This window comes from Ammospiza caudacuta, chromosome 9 (assembly GCF_027887145.1).
Source record: "Ammospiza caudacuta isolate bAmmCau1 chromosome 9, bAmmCau1.pri, whole genome shotgun sequence".
In the NCBI taxonomy this organism is placed as follows: domain Eukaryota; kingdom Metazoa; phylum Chordata; class Aves; order Passeriformes; family Passerellidae; genus Ammospiza; species Ammospiza caudacuta.
The window spans coordinates 34,333,612-34,359,829 of NC_080601.1; the positions used below are offsets into that span (position 1 = coordinate 34,333,612).

General features: G+C 45.5%; 1 protein-coding gene across 10 annotated transcripts in view; it reads right to left on the minus strand.

Moving 5' to 3' along the window:
* FGFR2 (fibroblast growth factor receptor 2) overlaps positions 1–22,827 on the minus strand; it is an 80,972-nt gene extending 58,145 nt beyond the window's left edge. For 3 of the 10 annotated variants that reach the window (XM_058810821.1, XM_058810820.1, XM_058810819.1), the window contains exons 1-2: positions 22,655–22,827; positions 18,108–18,364 (exon numbers count right to left, since the gene is read on the minus strand). In XM_058810821.1, the coding sequence (XP_058666804.1) occupies positions 18,108–18,282 (175 nt within the window). In that variant the 5' untranslated portion in view covers positions 18,283–18,364; positions 22,655–22,827. Of the gene's footprint in view, positions 1–2,327; positions 2,403–3,138; positions 3,406–18,107; positions 18,379–20,579; positions 20,769–22,654 lie in introns of those variants that run through there. The other 7 variants (XM_058810818.1, XM_058810817.1, XM_058810814.1 and 4 more) reach the window with 5 other exon arrangements.
* Positions 22,828–26,218: the final 3,391 nt, after the last annotated feature.

Below are 26,218 nucleotides of genomic sequence, written 5' to 3' on the forward strand. Positions count from 1 at the left end.
ATTATCAGTTAAATCATTTGAGATCTGCAAAGCTCAAACCATGATTGAGGAAACACTTAAAGGACTTCTGTAGAAGACCAGCAGCCAGGGACCATTGTGAGGTCGTGGACTTTGCCAGGCTCAGCATCCCACAGGCGGGGAAGGTAAAGGGCATTTGGCCATTGTGTGCACTGCCTGCCCCACAGCACACCCAGCTCCTGGTTCACTCTCCACCTGCCTTGTAACACAGTACCTTCAGTCACACGTGGCCTCCTGGATGTGACAGAAAACTTGGAAGAGGAAAAGAAGGATTACAAAGCACACCACACCAAGTCCCACCCCTGACTTCCACACATGGTTTGCCAAATCTCAACCCTCTTTCAGCAGCCCTGTATTAATCCAAGGCAGTTACTGTGATGCAGCTTTTCACTGAGCACAGAATGCTTGGAGGGACACGGTGCCATGACCCTTCAGTCATTGTCCTGCTTCCAGCTCAGAGCCTGGGAGGCTGTGCTGCTCCCCCAGCAGACAGTGGGCACCTCTTAAAGAGCAATCCAACAAGGAGTTGTTTCTGGAACATTCTGCTCAGGCCCAAATCTTTCCTTTTGCAGTTTCCTCCCTTCCATCCCCACGGCTGCGCTTTCCCCGCCATCCGTGATGTTTGAACGTTCCCGCCTGAGAGGCATCTTTCACTGAGAGCAGGGAAAGTGTGCTGGCCCCTGCTGCAGCACACAGCCCTGTCCCAGCAGATGGACACTGTCAAGGGCCTTTCACCAGCTCCCCAATCAAGATTGATTAACAGTAGCTTAAAATGATAGCTCGTTTTACAAGAACGTCATTAGCGCAACCGCTGGGCACTGCTCCCTGTGGCTGGAAGGGCAGGAATCCTTCTGAGGCCATAACAGAGCACAGCTGCCTTGAGAGCAGGTCCTTCACTTCTCCCAAAAGCCATTTATGGTCACAATGGATCACCAAAGCCATCACTGCAGACCAGAAGCACAGTTGTCACCAAAAACATCACAAGCCCTTTTCTGACCAATACCAGTAAAGCTTTAAGGAACAGCAAACATCAGAAGTGTTTCCTAACAGGAATTTCTAACCATGGGTCCATCTCAGGGCAGAGCTAACACTGCCTGGATTGGTGAGTTTTGCCTTGACAACTTCTTTTAAAAGCAGTGTCCCTTTTCCAAGCTCTCCAATTCTCTTTGCCACTGCATTCCTCTGTCAGGGCAGCCTCCAGCTGCCTGATCTCAGCCCTTTCCAGAGGCACCTGTGCATCAGCCCAGGGTTAATCACACTAACAGATGGCAGAGGCCAAACAGGCAGCTAGGAACTTATATCACTTTAAATAGCATCTAATGTTTCACAGCTCCAGGCCGGGGGCAGCCGCACACAAAAGGCACAAACCACTGGGGCAGCCCAAATCAGGCTGTGCTTCCTCACCTGGACACTGCTCCAAGCTGCAGCTCCTGACCAGGCTGAGCAGCAAATACACCCCCTGCCCACTGTGGGTGCTGCTCACTGACACCTCCCACAAAGGATTTCTGTGCTCTCTCTGTTATTGAATTTACCAGGCACCAGTGACAGAAAACCACCAGTCATGGAGGAGGTTTTGCACAGTGCATCAGGAGCCAATGTGGAATTTACATTTTTTTTTTCCCTCTTAGAGAGTGCTCTATTTAGAGTTTATTAATAGCTTTATGAATTCTCTAAAGGGGACGGAGTTTAACGCATTCAGATAGGTCTAAGATTCTTTTAGCCCATTTTCATCACACATAAGTAGCATAAAATGTGGGTTTAGCATTGAATCGCCTTCTTTGCAACAAACCTTAAGGTCCTTTGCAGACAAAAGAACCTCATTGTCTCCAAATTCATCTTCCCTGGCGAGATTTCTGCTGAGATTAGGGATTTAAGGATTTTCCTCATTACAGCTTAATTTTTTTAAAAGTTTTCATATCACCTTTTAACAAAATGAGCTGGATCTTTGTTTCTTCTGTTGAATTTCTGCTCAGGTTCAGGAAAAGTTAGTTCATCTGTCAGAGTCTAAACCAGACAAAGACCAAACTTCGATTCAGAAAGAAAGGAAACTGCAGAAATGCCAGGAAGAAGGAAAAAAAGAAAGTACAGACCAGAAAAGCACGTTCAAAAGAATATTAGTTTATTTTATTTTTCTTTTCCAAGTTATGAGCTACGAGAAACAGAAAACAGAGGAGGACAAGATACAAAGATATTTGACAGTACATGCAGTTAACAACCAAGAAGCTCTGAAGACAGGAGTGCAAGAGATGGGACAAAATTTTCCATGTGGATCTTGCTAGTGACTTCTGGCAGTGACTTCTGTTACTTACTCATCTGGTTGCTGTCATTCACAAAGTCCTCGGACCCATCATTGTCATCTTCATCATCCCCAGAGGAAAGAGCATCTGCACATTAAAAACAACCAAGTCTTTAAAACAGCCTATTTTTTTTTTACAGAAAAATAAATTGATAAGCTACATCTTAGACTGTATATTAAGAAGAACAAGTGTTTATGTTAGTTGTGCAGAAGCTAGAGAAAAGAAAATCCAGCCACAAAATCTGCCATTTCCATGTAAAATTGTAACAAAATTAGCTAATAGTCCTGAAGTGCTCAGAGTTTCCCAAGGGAGTTTGCTAATTGCAAAAATCTCTTTCTGCTTAATATTTTAACTTCTGTTACAGAAATGCAGTTGAACACAATCGAGCATCTCCAGAACAACTTGAAGGATGTCGAACACACTCTCTAAACTTGAAGGATGTAGAACACACATTTTCCTCTTTTGATGCATGGGGCAAAAACCTGTATTCATTCTACTGGCTTTATCATCATCATCACAGCAACTCTGTCTAATTTAATCCTGTCAGAGTAGCATAAAACAGATAGCTCTACAGCAACTGTTAATCTCTGTAGAGCCCATGGAGCAAAAGGGAGCAGATACAAACTGAGTCCATTTTAGGGTCAGGACAAGGAGAGAAATCCCCAAAAATCTGGGGATACAATTTAAAATTTGGGGATAAAATTTACAGCTACAGAACTCAACTCACTGTGCCCTAGTGGACCGTTTCATATTAGCTCATAAAGTGTCTTAACATCCCATCTTACAGCTTCTGCATGCAAAAACCTGTGTTTTACTCACTCACCTGTAACATTTACAATGAAGTACAGAGTATCACTGTCTAGGGTCCTAACAGCAGTGCAAGCATAGAGGCCCGAATCTCTGGCTGTGGCATCCTTAATTTGTAAGTACTCCCCAATAATCACTGTCCTATTGTCGGGCCCCAAAGGGAGCCCATCCTTAGTCCAACTGATCATGACGGCGTCTCGCAATTGACAGCGCAACTCAAGCGTCTCTCCTGGAAGTGCTGAGTAAACATCTGGCTGAGAGATTTGGTATTTGGTTGGCGGCTCTGCGAAGGTGGAAGGAAAGGAGGAAAAAGTAGAAGAAAGAGAAGGGAAAGGAGAGAATTTCCAACACAGGTCAGTCAAGGCCCTTTTCATCCACGGAAATCAAGTTATGTTAAATTTTAAAAAAAAGTTTCATCCAGATTAGCCCAGTGTTCTGTGTTGTTAAACTGAACCACATGCAGGTTATTTTCAAGAAGTTCACCAAAAGTGAAGCTCAGGCACTTTTGATCAGTGTCTTGGCATGTCCCTTGTCCCCAGTGCCACACCAACACATTACTCCTCTCATCAGTCACAGAGAGCAGGGGACAATGAGGGTTGCAGAACCCGGAGGCTTCAAAGGACTTGTAGGAGAAGGAGGGGTCAAAAGGCAAATCCATTTTCTGTCTTAGCATTTGGGTCCACAATTCCAATGAATAATTATCATTCCCCACCTGATTTTATTTTAGGTTGCTTTTCAATTTTTAAAACCTGGGAAGTGCTGTTTTGAAAGAAAAGGATGTCCAAAACCCCCTTCACTCACTAAGCTAATAACCATGAGTCCCTATACACAGTATACATGATGCCTTTTATTTTTCTCCCTGTGCCCATCACAAAGTCTCTACATTTCCCTTCTGCGCTACCAGCGCTTCTCTCTCCATGGCAGTAACTTTTCCCTTTAAATTCTTTTTTGCTTCATTACTTATTTCACAACCTCTGCCCAGTGAATACAGCAGAAACCCAGGAGCACAGGCAAAGCTTTCAGAGTCGCAGTACGCGCAGAAGTTCCGAGCGCAATGGCTCATCCGTCAGCTCCCTCTGGTAACAAGAAGAATGTCAAACCACAGTCTTTTTCCAAAAAAACATCCTTGGAAAACTACATCTGCCTATAGTTACTAGGGCTTCATCCCTGCCTTGCAGGGCCAGCTCTCATCAGGGGGAAAGAAGCAGCAGCCCCGGGCACTGCAGACTGTCTCCACAGTGCAGTGGGAAGGCTCAGCACACCTACCACGAGCTCAGGCTGTCCCACAGACAGGCACTGCTTCTGGAACTGGTGTGTCCCTACCACCGCACTATCCCTGTCCCAAGGGCTTTGCCAAGGGAGGCAGGAATGGTAAATAAAGGAAAGAAGCACAGAGGCATCTTCTGTTTGCTCATGGGGAGAGTCAGTGCGCACAGACAGCTGCTCCCCGCGCACCCCGGACACGTCCTGCCCTGCACAGGCACAACCTGTGTGCCCAGGAATAAATAAAACACCTCTCTGGCTGCTTGCGACTCTCAGGGAGCACTGAAAGGTGGCTTTTCGATGTCCACAATTCCTTCTAAGAATGCCAAAACCCTGAAACCAGTGTTCCTCCTCCTTGGGTTGTCATTTTTTGTATCACACTTTCAACAGGGCAGCCTGAAACAAGCACTACATCCGAGCAGGGCTGGAGATGGGAGTTTGGAAATACTGAAGTTCTGTCAGTAGCTGAGTTTTCTGCAGCCCTGAAAGGAACAGAGAGTTGGACTTGATGGTCCCCATGAGTCTCTTCTAACTTGAAATATGATTCCATGAGCACCAGAAGGGTCCAGCACGGTGGGGGACTCCTGCCTTTTTCATTAGGGCAAACATGTTTTCCCAAAGAACAGTTTTGACACACACACACACATCAGGGTGGCACATGAAACCCAATCCAACACAACCAGTTACAGAGACTGTAAAGCTTCTTGGATTTAGATTTTATAATGAGGTCTCTAAACTTTCCATCATGCCGAGTTCCATCTCAAGAGTCTAGGACAGGCTCCAATACAGATTTATACCTCTTATAAACTAATTCAGTCTTGCTGGTATAATCACGAACCCACAGGTCTGCAATGCAGGTGTTTCACTGAGTGCTACATTATGCTTTTAGAAATAGAATTTCCAGGAGAGGCATGGGCTCCTTTCTACATATATTTCATCATAGTAATGAGTGTGTTAGAGTCTGCTTGAGAATTTTTTTTAATTAGATTTTACTGTCAAATAAAAAAGGTACCTGATGCCAGTTACCTAATTTACTTTGAAGCTAGTAAGAATTCTTTGTAATGCTCTACCTGCAAAAAAATTTCTTGTACAAACTTGAGACTGTGCCAGCAATGTACTGGAGTCTAAAAATGTCTGTTTAAACTTCTTTAAAAGCCACCTTGGGTGATGATACCTCAAACCTCCTTTAAGTGCATTAGAGCCTTCTGCTGAACAGTGCCAGGAAACTCACAGGATGAGCCCACACACAATTAAAAGGAAATGAAAATTAAAACAAATTTTTAATATCACATCCCTGATTTCATCTCTTTTTAAACCACTAACTCCAAATTTGCACTGAGTCTTTCAACACAAGTCCAAATCCAAACTTAAGAACAGTAATTAGTTTCAAAACTACAATTTAAAAAAATTCCTTTTACAAAGAAAATCACTGGTACACTAAAGGAAAAACAAGTTTCAAACGGGTATTAGCATTTGGTATATATTATCCTCCTCCATTTCTTTCTCTTTAGAGTATCAGGGAAGATGCAGCAAAGTGTTGTCATGATATAATGAAGTCATGTTTGGAAATTGTGAGTTATTTCAGGTAAGCCTTTGTGTTGCCAAACTAGAATGTAGCAGCACTTAAGACTGTCACTTTTTATAATGTTTGCCTATAAACTTTTTTCCAGTGTGGGTTTGAAATGGTGCCCAAAAGCAAACAGAGAACAGGTGGGATTCCGAGGCATGAATCCACCCAACAGCTTCACTGCAAAACTCAACCAGTTCAAACTGTTCAGAAATTCCCAGCAGCACATAAACAACCTATGCTGCAAGTTAACTCTCCCTGGGACACTACACAAGGATTTTTTCGCTGCTCTGAAATTTAGGGACAAATGTTGAGCTCATGTCCATGCTGTACCATCAAACCAGCGGCTCCCCTGTGGCTGACAGTAGGGTTCTGTCCCTGCTCCACAGGGAAGGTTTGATAACCTGCTATCACATCCAGCTCCTCCAGCCCTCTTGGAAGCTCAGCCATCACCACAGGGCTGTGAACCAGCCCTTTGCTGGGTTTGTCAGGTTAGGTATGAAGAAGTTTCTACAATGAGGGTGGCACTGGCACAAGTTGCCCAGAGAGGTGGTGGATGCTCCATCCATGGAAACATTTCAGGCCAGGCTGCTTTGGCTGAAGATGTCCCAGCTCATTGCAGGGAGCTCAAAACCATCTAAGGAGGCACAGGATTCCTTTTTAAGCAAATCCTGTAACTGTGGCATTGGTTCCTCCTGCAGAGGTGCACTACGTGACGTGAATTACACCTGTCACCCCTTAGAACACCAAACAAGTAACATGCAGAATGACTCTGGGTGTTCTCAAAACACTGCAGGACAGGGGACACTGCTTTTGCTATTTTCTGCTCTCAGCCACATCCTTATTGATAACAGTGGTGCACACAATGTATTTAAACTGTATAGGTGGAGCTGTTGAACAATACTGCCGTGGAAAACCAAGCTGCTGTTAAATAAACAGCTGTGAACTTTTTCTCTGCCTGCTCATACAGCCTCACAGCATGGTTTAAGCCATCCAGCCACCAAGTGGGGTAAAGACTGTTTGCATAAAAGCCGTGACCACAATAGAGGACTGGGGACACTCTGACTGCTCTATTTCAGATGATTAAGATATGCAATTGTATTCCAAATCACAGTTCTGTTCCAAATTCGGTCACTGAGAGGTTTATACTTCCTTAGGTTTAAAATTTATTATTATCATAATTATTAGTCTCCATTTACTAAAAAGTTAACAAAGAGCTGCTTATCTTAAGTCTCAAGTCATTTAGTTACTTAGTTACAGAGCCAAATAATGAAACGATCAGCTAATAGCTAGCCCCAGCAAAGATTCTCACACAACTCTCCAGAACACAAAAGCCTCAGACCCCATCAAGCCACTTTCACTTCAAAAGGCTTTAGTAAATAACTAAACACTCACCACAGTGTGCCCAGAAGGGTCAACAGACCTGACCTGTCAAGAATCCAAGAGGTTCGTTGCAAAATTGAATGTCCCAACAGGGAACACCAGGCTGCCAACCACCACCACCACCGCTGCTGCTTCTCCTGCCCCTCCTCATGGTTCTCCTGCCATTGAGGGAAGTCCAGCAAGACCACATTGGATGAACAACATGCAATGGGGATGTCAAATAGGTCTCATGACTTTGCAAGCCAAGCCCGAGGCTCTAGGAGGCTGCAGGAGGCAGCCAAGGTATCACCAGTCAGGTGTGCAGCCTTCCCTCCCACCTCCCAGAGACAAGATGATGTGATTATCCCTTAATTTAAACTGGCAGACCATTATCAAGAGGATCTCCATGGCCTCTTCTGACAATGGATGATAAAATCAGCCTGCAAAAGACACAGCCACCAGTTTAAGAATGCAGAGAGTCATTCCTGGCCATGGTGACCACCTCCCATTAGCCAACAGCAAAACAAAGGCTCCTCAGACAAAGGGGCACAAAACAGTGTTTGCAATTCATCCATCAGCTGCTCCACAGGCACTGCATTCCTGCTGTCCCATTTGTACTGCCACTATCAGCCAGCTGCCAGCTCTGCCCAGCTCTGCCTCTGCCAGGCACCATCACGAAGTCTCTGTTCTGATAAAACACTTTCCAAATTGCTACAGTTCCTCCCATAATTTTAAAACACTAACAATTCATTGTTTTTTAAATCCCTTGTCCCTGAACAAGACTCCAAAGACCAAGAATCATTTCCCCCCATCTAATGTATAAAATCATTAGTTGCTCAAATCTGATCAAAAAGATCTGGGCCTTGTAGAAAAGCTTCAACACAAAACTTGAAAGAGCTATCCATGATAGTTACAAACATAAATATGTAGCAGATTCTACATCTTTACTTGTTCCTTTACCAGAAACTCCTGGGCTGCTCTATTTGACAGAGTTTCACAAAACAAAGGGCCAGATTCTCCAAACTAACTTTTTCCTGGCATGTTCGTTAGTATTGTCATCCTTATAGAATAAGGACATAATCATCTGATGGTAAAGAAATGAAACCAGACCAAAAAAAAAAAAAATTACGTAAGGAACAGGAATAATCCTCTTGCCCTGGAAATGAACATTTGCAAAAAAAAGTTGCCACATCATACATGGCTGGTGCTCCAGCAGTGTTGAGTTCCAGCCACACTGACCTGGACCATGTCAACTCCTACTGAGTGCTACATATACTAAAACCATCTAAAAAAAAGTGAATCTCCTCCAATTGCAATAACTTGCCAATGTCATCATGGGTAAGGGAAAATATTACACTGCACTATATCTTGTTTTCCTAAGCTTTGAAGGCTTAGAAAAACAAAAAATTCTGGTGAGCAACAAAGCGTTTTGCCACTTGGGGACTCCGTGGACAAGAAAAAAAATCTCTGTTAAAACCAGAAATTATCCCCATGTGATTATATCCCATCTGTCTTGGGTCAGCAGGGAACAATCCCCAGGCAGCATCTGGCTCTGGCTGCAGCCACCCAAATCTCATCACAGCCAGCAGAGGAGGGCAGTGGGACCAAACCTCACAAGGATTTTGGTTGACACAGGGTGAGGGACATGAAAAGCTTCATCAGGGCTTTGACCAAGCCAAGCAGTTGGGTGGATGTGTCTCACCCACCCCGTGGTTAAGGAAATATTCATTCCCAAAGAAAAATAAATTATACTTGTCTAGGCTTCGTGAAGAGATGAAAAATTCCTACAGCTCGTAGCCTGCTTGCTCCTACCTGTCTTTATAGCCGTGGTTGTTGGTTACGGCTGCACAAGCTGCGTCAAAATCGGCGAGTATCACATGCTCCTGGGCTTGGCCCCGGGCTCTGTGCTGCTGGAAGCCAGGCCAGGGAAGACTCAGAGCATGCCAAGTTCAAAGTAAACAGCAGAGAGACCAGCAAGGCCACCTCCTGCTGCTGGGAACTGCCCTGCCGCTTCTTCCTGTTTGTCCCATTGCGCACGGGCTGCTCCTTGCGGGACGAAGGGTTCTGCACACAGCAGCACCACAGCACTGGTCTGCAGATAGGGCAAGAAACAGCAAAGCACCAGGATGGCTTCTGCACCAAGACTTGGCAACCAAGGAGGGAAAGAGCACCCCCAACCTTGAGAAGCCACACCAAACCCCCTAAAATTACTGTGCTGGCTTCTGTAATTTCATCCGTTTGATGAGAAACTAAAGGTCATCTCCAGGATGTGAATGCTTGGTTCCAGCATTCACCAAATCTTGACCATTTTTGTTCAAGTCATAAACTCCACCATCTGCTTTAAGTAACAGAGTGGGAGTCTCTCTGCTAAGTGAACTGAGAAGTACAACAAACCTAAGACACATGTAACACAATCTCAAAAATAATTAACTGCTCTTCAAACTCATTACAGAAGAGTCTTCTCATGTAATCTATTATACAATACAAAGGGGAAATGAATCACGTTTTGCCAGAACCTCAAATGAAAAGCTGAAAAAAAAAATTAATCTTCTCTTTCTAAAAAAGCAGAATTTGAAACTAGGAACATTTTCTTATTGTTTCTTCTTTCAGCAAGAGCAGAATTTCAAATCTCCCTGACTGAACTCTGCACGTAACCGAGTGGCAGAGCAATTAAACCAGCTCCTGTTGTTCAACCCAGCCTTAAAGTGTGCTTGGGAAAGGCTCCATAATAAGATCTACAGCCTTGGGAAAGCGTACCAGCACGTACATTTGGTTGCAAAAGGTTTTTCTTGGGCTTAGTATTTTCTTCCATCTATTCCAATCTGTAGCACTTTTTCAGATTCTTTATTTGCATTTCAAGAGCAACATAAAACCTGAACAGAACGTAGCATAGATCCAAACATAAAAACAGAACCTTCTTCTTCTAGGTTTGCCAAAGTCCATGCTCAAGACTATTACTGCTCAATGTGCAAAAGAAATAAATTACAACTGGGAGGTTAAAAATTGCACAATTCAATGTTGCAGTGTTAGTTCTGGATGCAGAGAACATCTATTCAGATTCCCTACAAGCAAGTCAGCAGTTGTTTCTTTTGTACACGGTCCCATTTTTACTTGACTATACAAATCCTCTTAATTTTAGCAGCTCGTCTGGAAGTCTCATCTTGCCTGTTCCCCCGAAATCCATCTCCCCCCACTTCCTAAAGCGGGATTTGAAAATAGGCACTGGAAACAATATCCCCAAAACATCCTCTCAGCATTTTTGAGAGTCCCATCCACAACACACAGGGGTATAAACCACGGGATATTCTCCAAACACTTCAAAGCCTCAAGGCATTCCAGGCTCCCTTTCAACCCAGAGCAATATTTAGGCAAGAGGCATCACAGCTTGTTTAATTCCAGCTCCACACAGAGGACAGTCTCCAGTGGGGACAAAGAAAGAGCAGCACAAGCCCTGAAGTGAGAAGCCAGGCTGGCTACCTGCCCTTCCAGGTGGCACGCAATGCTTTACCTCCATCACTCCTGATGGCACCACTGGCTCCTGGGCATTTTGCCATACTAATGAAAGAGTGTTCAGACCTTCTGAATAGCCAGGAGAGCTATTACTGAGCTGAGGTTCACTACAGATTTATTGGAGAGTCTCCATGTCAATCCTGCACGGCTGAAATACCTGTGCTACCCTGCTGAGTAAACAATATCAGGGAAATCTGGGTACGTCAATACTGTAGTATCTCAACAGCACTGATTTTCATAAATAAACAATGTTTAACAGAACCATGCTCAAGAATTACTCTAAATTTGAACTGGGTGTGAAAAATTATTTTCAAGAACTGTCAGGTGGCATTCAGGATTAGATGTCATGTTACTTTCCTTGAAACAAATTAAATATTGCAACACTGAGCAAGGCACTTTCCAAACTTGCAAAGCCAGTCTCCCAGAGCAGGTTCTGCTCCTGCCCAGCAGCAGGTCCTGCCAGCAGCTCACCTCTCCACACAGCCCATCCTAAAGGAAGCCTAGCATGACTTTTTCTACCCTACAACTTTTTATTACAGTTTAAAAACTAATTGTTGCGTAGTGTTCTGATCAATTTCTGTCTGTCCAACCACACTGGAACCTCCTACAGCCTTGTTCTCTGGTGGGTGCAGCCCACCAAGGCATCCCCAGCCACAGCATCCCACTCCAACCCCACTCAGAATCAGACACAAATCCCCTGGGAGAAAGCCTGAGATGTCACCAAACTCTTTTCCTACCTTTTCCTTCCACATAACAAAACTCTATTCAAAATAGAACAGCTAAGAGGGAAAAAAAAAATAAAAATTCAAGTACAACCAAACTATGATTTTCTTGTTCTCAACCAGCCTCTCATGCTCATTTTTCTCCCTTCCCGTCCTCCAACACATTTCCCTTTCCAGTAAACCCTCACAAATGCAAGCCATTTCTTTGGTACAAAGGAATTTTCCCCTCTTCCCAGTTGTTGTGGCTTTGCTTGACAGGGTCAATGTCCCAAACTGATGAGCCAGTTCTTTTGTGGGGGAGGAAAAGCAATAATTACACACAACCTGCAACGTGTGAGGAGGGGAATGAAAGTAGGTCAGGTCTCAACTCCTCAGCTTCACTGGGGTTCACCAAATGCTTTCACTTACAGTCACTTTAAAAATACAATTAAAATAATAATAGCACAGCAAGTGAACAAAGCAGCACTGTAGAATTCAGCTTTCTGTCCCTTTCTTTGATATGGATAATTGCATTTGTGTGGTGACAAGAGGCACAAAAACCTGAACCAGCAGAAAATGATGCCCACACAACACGTCCCAGTATCAGGTACTCTGATATTCAGAAGTCCAGGAAAAACAAAACCATAAAAAAGGATTCTTTGGAAAAAAAACCACCAAAGAAACCACCAGTGATAATTAAGAGATGGGAAAGGACAATCTGGAGACATACATAATCAGTTTATGAATTATAAGATGGTTTTGAAAGTTTAAAAAAAAAATCCACATTAAAAAAAAATCCACTGCTCTTACAGAATCTTGTTTTGCAACTGTCCTGGTTGGGAAGCACAGTCCCCAAGGAACAAATGCCAAGGCAGTTCTGCTGACGCTCCCAGCCCCGACTGAAACCCGAAGGGCCAAACTTCCAGAACAGCTCTGGCACTCCCAGCGCACGTTTCGTAATTATAACAGGAGCTGTTGGCTGCTGAACTCCTGCAAATCTGGTCCTTATTTAAGATCTGACTCTCACAAAGTCGCTCCAGAGTTGCTCAGTTGCTCCAACTTCTCTTTCAATCAGCCTAAAAGTCAGTTTAGTCGCGGGTACTGCAAGACGGCGGCTGTGATTTGGGGAGCATGCTGTGCCAAATCTCCCCAAAAAAACCCACTGCAAACACACCCTGCAGTGTGCTGAACCCCAACTCAAAGGCCTCAGCTCCAAATCAGTCCCCAAACTGCTCAGAGGATGATTTTACACTGGGAGGCTCCGTGCCAAACCAAATACTGCCCTGTTTCCCACCACCAACACAAATCAGTGTCCTCTGCAGAAGGTGCTCCCACTTGTCCAGCTGGGATTCATGGTCCCTTTTCAGCCTGAATTTTGCACTTCTTTAATTACACTGAAATAAATTTTCTCCCCTAGTCAAACCAGGTGTGCTATTACACACAGACAAGACATAACTTGCTGAAGTGGGTGATGGTTCTTTTAAAAACACAAGAGTAAAACTGCTCAGGAGCGCTGCTTTGAAGAAAGTCTCTTTTACTCTAAAGCTTCAATTTTTAAGACTCGCACAATGTTAAAAACTTGAAAATCTGACACTTCCAATACAGAACTTTTCTCTATAAATGACAGAAAAAAGACATAGCTCAGTATTTTTCTAGCATTCCCATCCGATCCAAAACTAAATACTCATTTTAAGAAAACACGAATGTTTTTGTTTAAAGTCATTTAAAGATCATTTCTAGTGAAGCTGGGAAGCTGGATATAGAAATAAGCTCATTAAGGACTACGCTATGGTTATTATTAAAACATCACAATAGTCCATCTTCTCATGCATACACAACCTTGCATAACTGAAGATGTCAGCATTTTCATTGTAAATTCTGCTTTCAGAGGTTTCAAACTTGCCTGTAAAAAAGCTGCTATGGCCTGAAATTTGTTGCTATTTCACTGCCAAGGAAGAACTATTTTAATATTAGGAAACTATGCATTCATTGGAGTCGGCCACTGGTTTGGGGTTTTATCTATACAAGTGGGTTAAAAAAAAGAAGAAAAAGATTAAAAAAACTCACAACTCAGCATCTTTGAAAGTCTTCTGGCTCAAAAAAAAAAATCCCAAAAAGCCAAACCCTCACTAAAGGAATCAAATTCCCAAAAGTTAATAACTATTATACTCCTTCAAAAAGCTTCAGCTGTATGGCAGATAAGCCTAAAACATGCAATTATTTCTGCTACTTTGCAAAAGAGTAGCCACACTGAGAGACTACCAACTCCCAGTGTCTCATCAACACTGACTGTAAATAACAACCCTACCCATGTCCAATTAGTTTGAAGCTCAAGACCATGCCCCTGCTAAAGGGCTGCAGATTTTAAACACAGAATGGACACATTAAGACTGATTTAATCTGGCTGCTTGTACAATTCCCCAGAATCTCAGCTAGCAAATCCTGTCCTGGGCCAAATAACTTACTGAACCAGATCCCTGAAAGGGCAGCCAGCCCTCACCAAGCTGTGGGGATGTCACATTCCTCCATAATGGGCTTTAATAATTGCCCTTCCATGAAATAAAATTAAAAGGAAAAGAAATTAAAAAGATAAAGCCGACTCTGATTTAACTAATAGGTTTGAATTCTTAATTTAACTCGCAGATATCAAAGCCGCTGTTCACATTTGAAAAAGAAAAAGCCAAATAAAACAGCCCAAAGGGAACCCTGGGTGAACCATTTGCTTTATTTTTTTCCTACCAAACCAGAAGCAGCATTCTGGTGCTCTGTCCCAGGAAAATGATGGATGTGCAGGGTCCCCCCAGCCCTGTGACCTCTCAGAAGGGTGGCACTGGCTGGGGAAGACCCATGGGGACACCAGGTTGGGGAGTGGGACAGGGGACATCCCACCACCACAGCATCCCTCCTCCACACACTGGAGACCTCACAAAATCCCACATCCTGACCCAGGCAGGGCACAGCAGCTACAGAAGGATCTCCAAGTGGACAGTGCTGACCACAGGTGACATTAATCTTTAAGCACTGCCAACATTTTCACAAAAATGAAGGTACGTTGCAAATATGACTCAACATTTTTGCAGAAAGGAAGGTGCTGTGCTGAACATACCTATTTTTTGGATGTTGTTTAGTGTGAGCAAGTGGTTATGACTGAGTAAATCCCATAGAAAAACCCATTATTCACTTCCACCATAAGCACACATCACCCCTTAAAGGGGATCTCTCCCCTTCCCTGCTGCTCCTGGGAACCTCCCAAATTTAGGACCATTCTGAACTACTGTGTTTTCCACGGGACACAGAAATAGGCTGTCCCTTGTGGAAAGCTCAAATTAATCCTTTGAAATTTGACCTAAATTAAAAGAATTGAAACGCGTCGTCACCACACCAGGCAGGGGCTCCAAGTGGGTGCTCCAAGGACGGTGTCAAGGCATTGCAGGAGGGTAAGAGACCAAATTAGCTCCCCAGCAGGATGATAACACACAGCCTGGGCAAGGGGAGGTCAAGGGAGAGCTCACTATTTATCAAATATCTGTCTAAACTAATTATTCAGTTCACAAAGTAAGCCTTGAGCCCGTGTGTGCGGTCAGAGCCCTTGTGAAACGCTGGCTATCATCAAAGGCCTGGGCACACACAGGCTCAGAGAATGCTGCCTTTGTGCACGCTGGGGGAGGCTTGTTTCTAAATGTTTAAAAGCAGAAAAAGTCCCTCTGCTCCCCTAGGACGAAAACATGTATGCAAACAGTTGATGTGAGATATAATCTGAGAGCTGACAGTCCCCACAGAAGTCCTACAGGTCCTGTTTCTGCTCACACAGCTCAACAGCCCCGGGTTTGGCCATCACTGCTCGGGAATAAAGCACCACAGCTGAGATCCACCACACTCAGGATCCCACAGCACCAGCACCAACATTACCACTCACAATGGATCAAGATGCCATTTTCAGTGTAAACACTTTCATACGGACCAGAGTGATACCCAATGGTCGCAGAGGGAGATTTATTTACTCAAGAGTGACTGAGAAGAGCCAAAAAGCACAGCACCCCCTTAATGCATGACATCTTGCACATATCCACCAGCTGATTACCCTGTTAGATAAATACTGCTTGAACTAAAGCACATGCTTCAGTACTTTTTATACATAGCCAGACACTCTGAAGAAAATTATTTCAAATGATCCTAAAGTTGCACACAGATGGGAGAAGGTATTTTCTCTGTTACACCCAGAGGAACAAATCTCAATGCCTGTTGATGTTGTACCACACTTCCAATAGTCTGAGTCACTAAGACAATAAACAATAACAATCCAAGCACCTTGTATTAAAAATAAATAAATAAAAGCAGACAATTCAGGGCATGTCTGTGAAGGAAGAGTCAGGAGCAGATCAGCAAATGTCACAAAGGTCACGGCCCTGCCGACCTCCTCAGCTGGCATGAAATGTCATAGCTCTAATGACTGCAGTCAGCACCCCCACTGAAAATTTACATTATTGCAGCACCTGACCCCCCAAATTAGCTGTGTCCAAAACAGCATTTACTAAATTAAAAAAAGAAGTCTGCTCTGTCTTTGAAGAGATCTTTTGAAGGGCTTTTTTGGTTTGGGCTTGGAGAGCTTGTGGGTGGCAGTGATAGAACCCAGAGAAGGTGATTGTGTAAAAACTTGGTTGTGTTTTGGTTTGTTTTTTCTTATCAAAGGGTTTCATGAAATACATAAAGGAGGTTTTATTTCCCAAATCTCAGATATAAATCCCACACAATTCCCTGTATTCTACAGCATAAAAGCTCTTATTATGCTATTAACTTAGAAGCGTTTTCTGATTTTTTTTCTTGTTGCTGGTAATGATTTGGGTTCTCACATCTAAAATTGTTTCACATCAGTAACATTCCTGCCCAGGAAAGATGTTTTAAATCTTTTCTAACAATTTACTCTTTGATAAAACCCAGATTCCACCCCCAACATATTTAGTGTGTAAGACACAAACTCAAACAGTGCTTTCCAAAATAAAAAAAGCTATTCTTTCCCTGAAAAGTTACAAAATTACCAGTCACCATCCAAAAAATATTACTTTTCTTCCTGTAAAACACTTCACCAGTCTTCAAATACATTATTTCTGACTTAACCCCAAAAACTAGGGGACCTTACTACAAAGCTAGTCTGAAACCAGAATTATTCATGATTTTGTCATTCTCCTGAAAAGCCAAAAAGGCACCAGATGTTCAATTAACAAATCATACAGTAAGTGGCAACAAGAGTTGGGCTTTTTTTCTTTTTTAAATCTCGGGTTACCTTCTAAAGAGAAAAAAAAAAAAAAAAAAAAGGCATTTTTGCTATCAACCATCTCTGTGGCTGACAGATGACAATATTGCTATTCTTTGAGAATTTTTTTCAGGAACGTTTGCTAGGGAAGAGGGTTCATCATCTCTAAATAGTTCATCCCCTGCCATCAATAAAAATGTACTTGGAGTGGATTCTAGAAATGTGTTAGCTGGTGACGTCTATTTTTAGAGGCAGTGGATAGAAACAAATAAGTTTTGCATGAAGAATTATTAAATAAAAACCAAGCTGCGTCCACGGACATGAGTAGTAGAATGTGTAAAGGCCAAACTCTCTGCAGCAAGCTTGCCAGCTCAGAAATGCCCTGTGGACTATTAGATCAGCTTGACAGCTGAGTTATTGGAACTGTGATCACTCCTCCAAAAGACAGATACAACCTTATGAAAGAAGCCTCACTTCCTCCCCCAGATGCTCAGAGAGCAGGAATGATCCAGCACAACACAGCAAAATCATTCTTCAACACGATCAGCCCACAACAATAAAAAAACAGCCCCTCCTAAGCTCTCCAGAGAAGAAAACCACTTTGCAAAGCTTGAGGAACAGACAAACCAAGAACATACCAACAAGTGCAGGCTAAAAATAGATTTTTTCAAAACACCTCTTTCAACGTGAAGGTCTAGAATGGCCTTTGCTCTCACAGCAATAAACTCCAGCCCTTCTATTGAGATCTCAACATTCACACCTCCAGAACTGGTGATCCAGACACTGCACCACCGATTGTGCCTGGATAGTAACAGCACCAGGGAAGTTTGTCCCGAGTGCAAACACCAACAAAGCTGCAATACCGTTTTTGCAGAGTGCCTGCAAAACTAAACATTCACAAATGAAAACTACCAAGATTCATTTTTCTCTGGACTCCTCAGGTTAAGACAATCCCAAAGAGCAGAGCAGCCACTCATCCGCTTCGTTCCTTGAGACAGCAACACACAACAGCACCAAAGTGCCACGGACTGGTTTCCTTAAAGACCCATTCCTGAAAACTTTCATCTGTGCACTTTGATTATACAACGTGATGACAGTCCCAAGTGAAATCACTGACACCACTGGCTTGCACAAGAATAAACAAACTCACGCTTGTACAAATACAGCCCGGGCGAGAGCAGGGAAAGTCAGAAACCGTAACTCTCCAGGGCTGCTCTGTTCCTTGCCTTAGATTTACCAGAGCACATGGAAAGATCTTGACTTCTATTTCAGATGTCCAAGAATTTAAAATTAAGTTCTTTTAAGGAATGAAGCATTTGAGAGTGATTTACCTTCGGGTTCCACCGTGGCGTCTTCAACAACTAAATTAAATGAAGGTCGAGCCAGGGAAAGTCCAGCCATGGTGACCACCACCAGGCAGATAAGGCAACCCGAATCCCAGCTGACCATCTTTTTAGAGTAAATTCCTGGTCCATTTCCATATCTCCATGTGGACTTTAATCCCATCTGAGCACCTCTAGAGAAGCATGGAGAGAAAGCTGTGCCTTCGGCCAGGGTAATGCCTCCTCCCTTGGAACGACGGCTGCTGCTGCGGGGAGGAGAGAGATTGAACGCTGTCAGCAAAAACATCTCCAAACACAAACCAAAAACCTTCATAAAGCCTCAAACGGACCTGAAGTGAGAGGGAGGGGAGCAGGAGGATGGGAAAAATAGTTTTCCAGCTTCAAGAATATGTGAAAAGTGAGTGACTTTTCTGTTAGCAGTTAGCAGTTTCCATCATCACCTGAGGCGTAACCAAGTCCTCCTTGTTTTCACAAAATCACTTCTCAGCACATATTGAGAGCTATTTTACTGACAGAAAAACATACAGGTTTTCAAAAGTGAGAGGCACCCACATGTGCAGGCACATAACCTGTAATGCTACAAAATTACCACAATTATACAAATTATATTCTTGTTATTGTGTGAAGGTTTATGTAAGTTTGCCTTGTTTTTCATTCCTTCACCTAGGCAGTTCTGCAGCCAGATGAATTTGCAGGAATTCAGTAATTTTCCACAAGAAAAACAGTTGAAAAAATATACTGCTTAGACTTGGAAAAATCTGTGAGACTATTTCAACTCAGGACTCCCAGCTCCCCAATGGAGGTACCTTCTTCTGACTCAGTTTAGTGTCCTTTGGAAGCCCCTGAGTCCTGGGCAGGTGAAAGGCTCAAGTCTTTGCAGTGATATTGGTTTGCTACGCTGCATTACAGGCAATTAAAACATGGATAAAATATGGTATAGATTGCTATTTCATAGGAGACCTGCCCAGCACCACTTTCCATCCATACATGCCAAGCTATGTGCACAAAACTTTCTTTGCTCAGTCTCTCAATGATGCTTATTGAGATAGACTTTTTTTTCCCCCCACCTCCGAAAAAATATATCTTATTCATAATAAAATGAATTTAAATGGATGGATTTAAGTGGTAATCCAGCCATGGTCTGACAGAGAAGTGGCACCAAAGGAACTGGCACTCCCTTTAGGGGACCCTGTTGCCTCCACACTGAGATGATGCCAGGTGAGGGTCAGAAGAGCATCCTCCTCACAGGGTGATTAAACAGCTCAAGCAGAAAATTAGACCTGATTTTCCGCTTCAGAAATAAAAGTAAAACCTCAGTAAATGGATAAAACAAGTAACTGCAGCAATTGTTCTAATCTGGTCAATGATTCATCTTAGATGTGATGAAACTCAACTGAAATTTGGAGAGCGCTTGTCTGGAAGGGGAAAAAATAACACAAAACCTCTTTTTCCCTCCTGCCCTCAACACTTGAAAATTAAAAAACAAAAAAAAAAAAAAAAAAAAAAAAAAAAAAAAAAAAAAAAAAAAAAAAAAAAAAAGTAAGGGAGTGTGGAGATAAATAAACCTTCTCCAAATTCCTTGTCATCGGGATTTGGTGTGATACCTCAACAAGCTGAAACAGGGACACAGATTCTCCTTTTATAAAGCCAACCATTTAAAGAGCTGATTCTGATTTTTATTAGCCCTGTGATAGCTGCCACAAATTTCACAAATGCTGTTGAGGCATCTTTTATCTTGGGTACTATACTCAGTAACTTCTGGAGTCAGTAGAAACAGGTTTTGGACGGCATAAAGAAGTCACCTGAGGAAAACAATACAAGGTGAATCCCTGCTACTTCAGGACAAGCTTTTCCCAACTCGGTTGGTATCACCTCAAAGCCCTGTCCCTCCTGTAAAGATTTCAGCCTGGCTCCAGCACCCCAGACCACAAGCTAGCAACTACCATTAAATTTCCAGTGAAAACACCACCAGACCACTGCACAAACATTTGCCAAGAGCTCGCCCAGCCCTTCTCTAAATAAGCACAGAGCAGGTGTAGAGCTGAAGAGAGCTCTGTCTTTGGGACCAGTCTGTGTGTGGAGCAGGATGGAGCAAACCCCCCTGGATGCCACCACTCAGCTCCACTGCCCTGCAGCTCAGTTTATCCAGCTGTAAAGTGGGTAGAAACCCCTCATTAACAGCCTGGCTGTAATGCTGATTTAATTTCCATAAATCATCCTATAAACTCCGATTAAGGTCTATGTTGATAAATGCAAAATCCCATCATGGTTTTGCAGAAAGAAAACATACCAGAAGGCCAGTGTGTATTTCAGACTCCAAGAGCATTAATTCCGCTGACATTCCTGCAGTTTCAGATTTTCAGGCTACACTAAACCCCACTGAAAGCACATTTGTGGTTCCTATCCTCATCCTAAAGCCAGAAGTGGAGCACAAGGCTCCTTGGCCCCGCGTCTCCTCACCTGAAGATTTTTGTTGCCTCCTGCACCTCAACATCTGCCGGCAGAAAGAAGGGATTCTTCACCCACAGGGCAGCAGCAAAGCCAAAATCCCGGCTTGTGAAGGTGCAACAACGCAAAAATCAGAGCTCTGCACCCATCCATGGAGCCAAAGCACTCTAGCACCAGGACAGCAAACAGGCTTCAATTTCAAGGGTTGCCCTCTCCCAAAAGAAGTGGAGTCCAGCGAAGATGAAACGAAACCAAATTCTTTTCGTAGTTTAATTGCCAGAGTTGCCGGGGGACGAGTCCCTGGAAAGACCTCCTGTGCTGGATAATTATGTACGTCTATCTCAATGTTTGGAACACAGCCCCAGCATGCTTTTTGGCCTCCACAATTCTGGCTTCCTGACTACAATACCATAATCCCTCCTGGAGTCTCAGACTCAGTGAAAGCCACACGTAGTGTTTATTTTTCCCCTTGAAAGGGAACTCTGTCTCTCTTCTCAGCCTACACTTTGGGGAGGAGTTGTCAGCCCCCAATGATTGATGGCTCTCCTTGCCACTCGCTCATCAAGTCAATTTTCACCTCGTCACATACCTGCCCAAATTTTCTTTGCCAAACTGACAAGCATGGGAAAGCAGACTGGTTTGGGAGCCCAACCAAATTCCTCCAAGCTGTACTTCAGTTTAAACACACTCGCACACACAAACAAGTAGTACTTGTTCAGCAGTGGCATTAATTAAATTCAATGCTCAGTGTTCTTTTTAATCTACTTGCATTGTTGTTTATAAGATGTTTATCACTCCCCAGGGACAGTACGATTTGTAGAGTATGTTAACCAAATCAATACATTGCTCACTGTATAACTTTTCAGCATCTTTCTCAATTAGGCGGGGAATAGCAAAATGTGAGTGAAATATGGACCTTCCCTCCACAAAGAAACCTCAAGCGCTCTAAAAGCCCAGTATCTTCATCAGAAAAATCCACGTAGATGAAGCTTTGAAGCTAACAGCTTTATGTACACGATTCCACTGACAGAGGAATTGTGTATGGACAGAAAATGCAGAAATATACATCCGTCTATAAAAACATATATACACATATATATCTAACAAGACTCTTCAGCAGAGTTCAATCTCCAAGCAAATCTGAGCATCACAGCTATTAAACATTAATTCTGAAGGACTAATGGGAACCGGCTGGCAGCTTCAGTACTTTTTCATTGTTTGAACTTCTTTCATTTGCTTTCCAGGACTATCCTGTTTTTCTCAAGTCTTTTGCCACCAAGAGATCGGGGAGGGGGGGGGAAAAAAAATCTGCATTTTAATTGACATTCCAGAGAGCGGGAGAAGTCCAGAGGCTGCTGATTGCTGTCTATTCAGCCCAAACAGGCTTTTCAGATGAAAATGAGAAAAGGCTAGTGGAAGATTTACAGGGATTTGGTACAAAGGAGACAATAAAGTTTTAAATGTTGATAGCGTTTCACACCGAACGCATAATGGGTCCCAGTTTGAAGGGGCCGTTTTGCATTTAAATATATATTTCATTGATTTCTCTCCCCCCTTATCTCAGACGGGGCGCAGCACGGCGGGGCAGCACGGGGCTCCGAGCCGGGGCCGGGACCGAGCCGGGGCTGCTGCTCCGGGGCCGAGCTCCCCTTCCTCAGCCCGTGCTGCCTGTCCTGCTGTCACCGTCCCCAAAGACACCCGCGGGGATGCGGGGAAGGCAGGGGAACAGCGCTGCTGCTCGGGCTTCCCCCGCACCGCAGCGGCCACAGTGACCACAACCCGACCCGCAGCTCCTGCAGAGCGGAGCCCCGCAGCGGCACATCCCGCCCCGAGCCCGCACCGGGGGATCCCCGAGCCCCGCAGCGGCACATCCCGCCCCGAGCCCCGCAGCGGCACATCCCGCCCCGAGCCCGCACCGGGGGATCCCCGAGCCCCGCACCGGGGGATCCCCGAGCCCCGCAGCGGCACATCCCGCCCCGAGCCCGCACCGGGGGATCCCCGAGCCCCACGGAGTCGACAGCGCGGCGGGACCCCCAGCCCAGCCCTGCCCGGGGCCGCCCCTTCCCCGGCCCGCCCGCTGCCTTTACCTGCGGCGAGAGCGCCGGGCGGGCTCCGCTGCGCGGCGGCTCCCGGGCTGGGGCGCGGTGCCGAGCGGCGGCTCCCGGGACGGGGCGAAAGTGCCGGCACTGCGGCCGCGCTCACTGCGCGGGCGGCCCCGGCTGGCGAGCCCGCAGCGGCGCAGCGCCGCGCATCCCCCGCGGGACGCGCCCGGGGCAGGCAGGAGGGCGGCGAGGCGAGGCAGGAGCCGGCCCGGCGCCCCGTCCCGTGCCGTGCCCTGGCTCGGCCGCAGCGGCTACCGCCTCAGAGGGGCGAGCCCGCCGTGCCCGGCGCCAGCTGCCTCCTCCCCCGCGCGGGCATCGCCGAGCAGCGCGCCGCGGGTCCCGCTCCGCTCCATCCAGCCGCCCGCCCCGAGCCGCCGCAGCTTTGTCACGCCGACGGCCCCCTCGGGTGGGAGGTGGGTTTTCTCTCCCCCCTTTCCCCCTCTCGGCGCACTCCTCCGGCTCCTTCCTCCTCCCCCGGTCACTCCCCCCGCTGCAACCCGAGCCGTTTCCTGGACGGCGCTGCCGGGCTCTGCCAATCGCCGCCGAGCCCCTTCCCCCGCCCGGCCCTCGGGGTGCGGAGCCGGCAGCGCCCACCCCGCCCGAGGGTCGCGGATGCCCCCGCGGCGCGGAGCCGGAGCGCTCGGCGGCACCGGAGAGGGCCAGGAGGGGAGCGGGACCCCAGCTCCGGGCGCTGCCTGCCCGGGGAGCGGGACAGCTCATCCCGCGGGGCTGCCGGGGAGGAACCCCGAGCAGCTCCCGGACGGGCGCTCCGCTGAAAGAAAGATTTCCAGCGGGTTGGAAAGGAGAGGAGAGGAAAGGAAAGTGGGGAGCGCGGAAAGCGCCCCCGCTGAGGGTGAGCCCCGGCTGCGGCACCGGCACCCCGGCGCTGGGCAGCATCTGCATCCTCACATGAAAATGGTACCAGCTCAAAAGCGGTCCTCGAAACCTCTCCTGAAGTGTTTCTGGCTCAGAAGCCATGGTTGGCCTGTGGCCAGTTCCATCTAGAGAGGATGGTCGGATAACACCCGCTCCAAAAGTCACCTTCATGAGCTGCTCAGTCCAAAGCTTGATTGCAGCTGCGCCGTGAATTGCTCTGACAGTGCGCATTTAATACCTGTGTGGTGCCCAAATGGGAAAAGTTGTCGAAAAGTTATGCAAACATCATTTGTTTGGACACACAGATTTAAAACTGCATAATATGGGTATTCAGAATTCAATATAGCTTTGCCTGATCCTTGCTTAATAAAACATTTGCTTTAGATACCATCAACTAAAAGGTTTTGAATATGGAGTCTGTGTAATGCTTGCTTGTGTAGAGTCAGCCTGACAACAAAATCAATAAGTGGTGGTTGCCTCAAATTTAATCAGTGTTGATCAATTTAATGTTACTTTATTTAAGCTCTACTGTACATTTTATATGGTGTGTGCAGTATTGATCAAGGGGATTTTCAAGGACTGAGGCCACACATCATAGTGTAAGACTATTTACACACACCTAGACACCAAAAACTTGAAAAGAAGTTTTCTGTAGAGTATGTACTTACCTCCCAGCATGTATTTTCCCACCACTACTGCAGTCTTTATGAGGGATGGCAGACAAATTTGTAATTGATTGGAAACACAGGTTTAGTTTTTTGTTTTTGTGGAGGGTTTTTTGTTGTTCCTAAAGCAACAGACATCTGAATGTTCTAATTGAGAAGCTGAGATGTCACAGTCAAGATCCAATTTTCCCAGCACCGGGCATGTCCATCGCCCATTGAAAACATTGTTAACACATTCTCACATAAATTATTGTCTGGCACAGGAAGCTGCAATACCTTTCCCCATTCATCGATATCTTTGCATGCTCTGAAAGAAAAGGAAGCATTCCACTAAAAATGACAAATCAGAACACCTATTTCCAAGGTCTGGAAGCACTTGTCAGAATTTATTCTTTTGGAGGATGAAAAGATAGCAGTCTATCAATAGCAGCCTTTTCTCTTAAATGAGCCACATTCTCCTAAAGTGGCCCACAACAGCCCAGCTCCTCAATCTGAGAAAAGCAGAAGCATGTTTGGAATTAAAGGGGTGGGGGGGGGGGGGGGGAGATCAATTCTGTCATCATATTTAGGCTTCAAGAGATCTCAGTGGGCCCAGGGAGCCTTTCATAGCAGTTAGGCTGCTGAATGAGAGCATAATCTCTTTACAGTTTTTTCCTCCTCCTCTCAAAGTGGCTGGGATCCTTTCTGTGAGCCCTCCTGCACGTGAATGGTGTGGCTAATAAGCCTATTAATGAGGTTCCACAGCAGAGTGTGAATAGGTAAATAAGCCCCAATCTGTTGAGGTTCAGGAGCAAGGGCAGTAAAGCCATCATGAACTAAAGGTGACAGTTTGAACTGAAATAGGAACAACAGCTCCAGGTTTCAAGCGAAAGAATAGACAGACAAGGCACACATTCAGGCTCCTTCTACCCCCTACCGAGTCCTATTTTCTCTCCCATTCTTCCTCCTTTATAAAATGTCTTGAGTAGTCACCCATTTTTTCAAAAGCTCTTGAGACGTCCTTTTTCATCCTGGCAATGATACATCAATAGGGAGGAAGGAAAATGAGGACACCAATGCTCCTTTGCCCCGCAAGTTTCAAAAGCAGGAACAGCGCTGTGTGCCCTCGCATATGGAAGCGGGGGAGGAGAAAGAAAGTTAAATTGAATCTTTCAGCCCTGCCAGCTCTTTGTGGCTGCTGTCAGCCCAGCTCCGGTCCTCCCTCCGCACGCAGGCAGGGATACAGTTAATGTTCCACAGGGGCAGGGTCCGAGCCCGGCTCCAGCTGCAGCGAGGGCACAGCTGGGCTCGGCCAAATCCCCAGCAGAGGGGAGGAGATGGATTCGTGCTGCCCAACATCTCTGTTACCTGCTGGGTACGGTGAAGATGTGCTCCTGGGCTGGACCAGCAGAGCCCAGCTCACCCACCAAAGCCCAGCTGGAAGGGATGAAGGCAGAAGGTTCAGCAGGTGACAAACAGCTCGAGAGATGGGGTGAGATGGGCAAGCAGCCCCTCCGAGTAATGTGGGAAAAGTCACCTCGGAACAAAGCGCAGCACAGAGCTGCTGAGCGCTCTCAGTTCTGCTCCTCGCAGACTCTCTGACATTTCTTTCAAGTGCCGGAGACATCAGGGCAGCCAGGGGACCCGGTTCTTCCATGGAATTGCAGCTGGGAAGCAGCCCCGGCTCCTGGCACGGGGCAGACAGATGGCAGGGGAGGCCGTGGGTACCCCGGGGAAGGAAGTTCTGCAGCACTGATCTGTTCTCCAGGTGCAGGACCTGCTAACATGCCGCAGCTCCATCTGATGAAAGCAGGAATAAAATACAAGAAGTTAAATTAGGGGAAAAATGAAAGAAAATGAAAGCCCACACATTCAAGTCTTAGAGGTCTAAGGGAGAAACTCCCTAGATCCAAATTCAACCTCACACATCACCGAGGGTTTTCTCCATGAAAGACAATGGGAATCAACAATTCTTCCCTGTTATTCCAACTGTCCCATCCAAAAATTTCGCCTCCCCATGCTAAATATG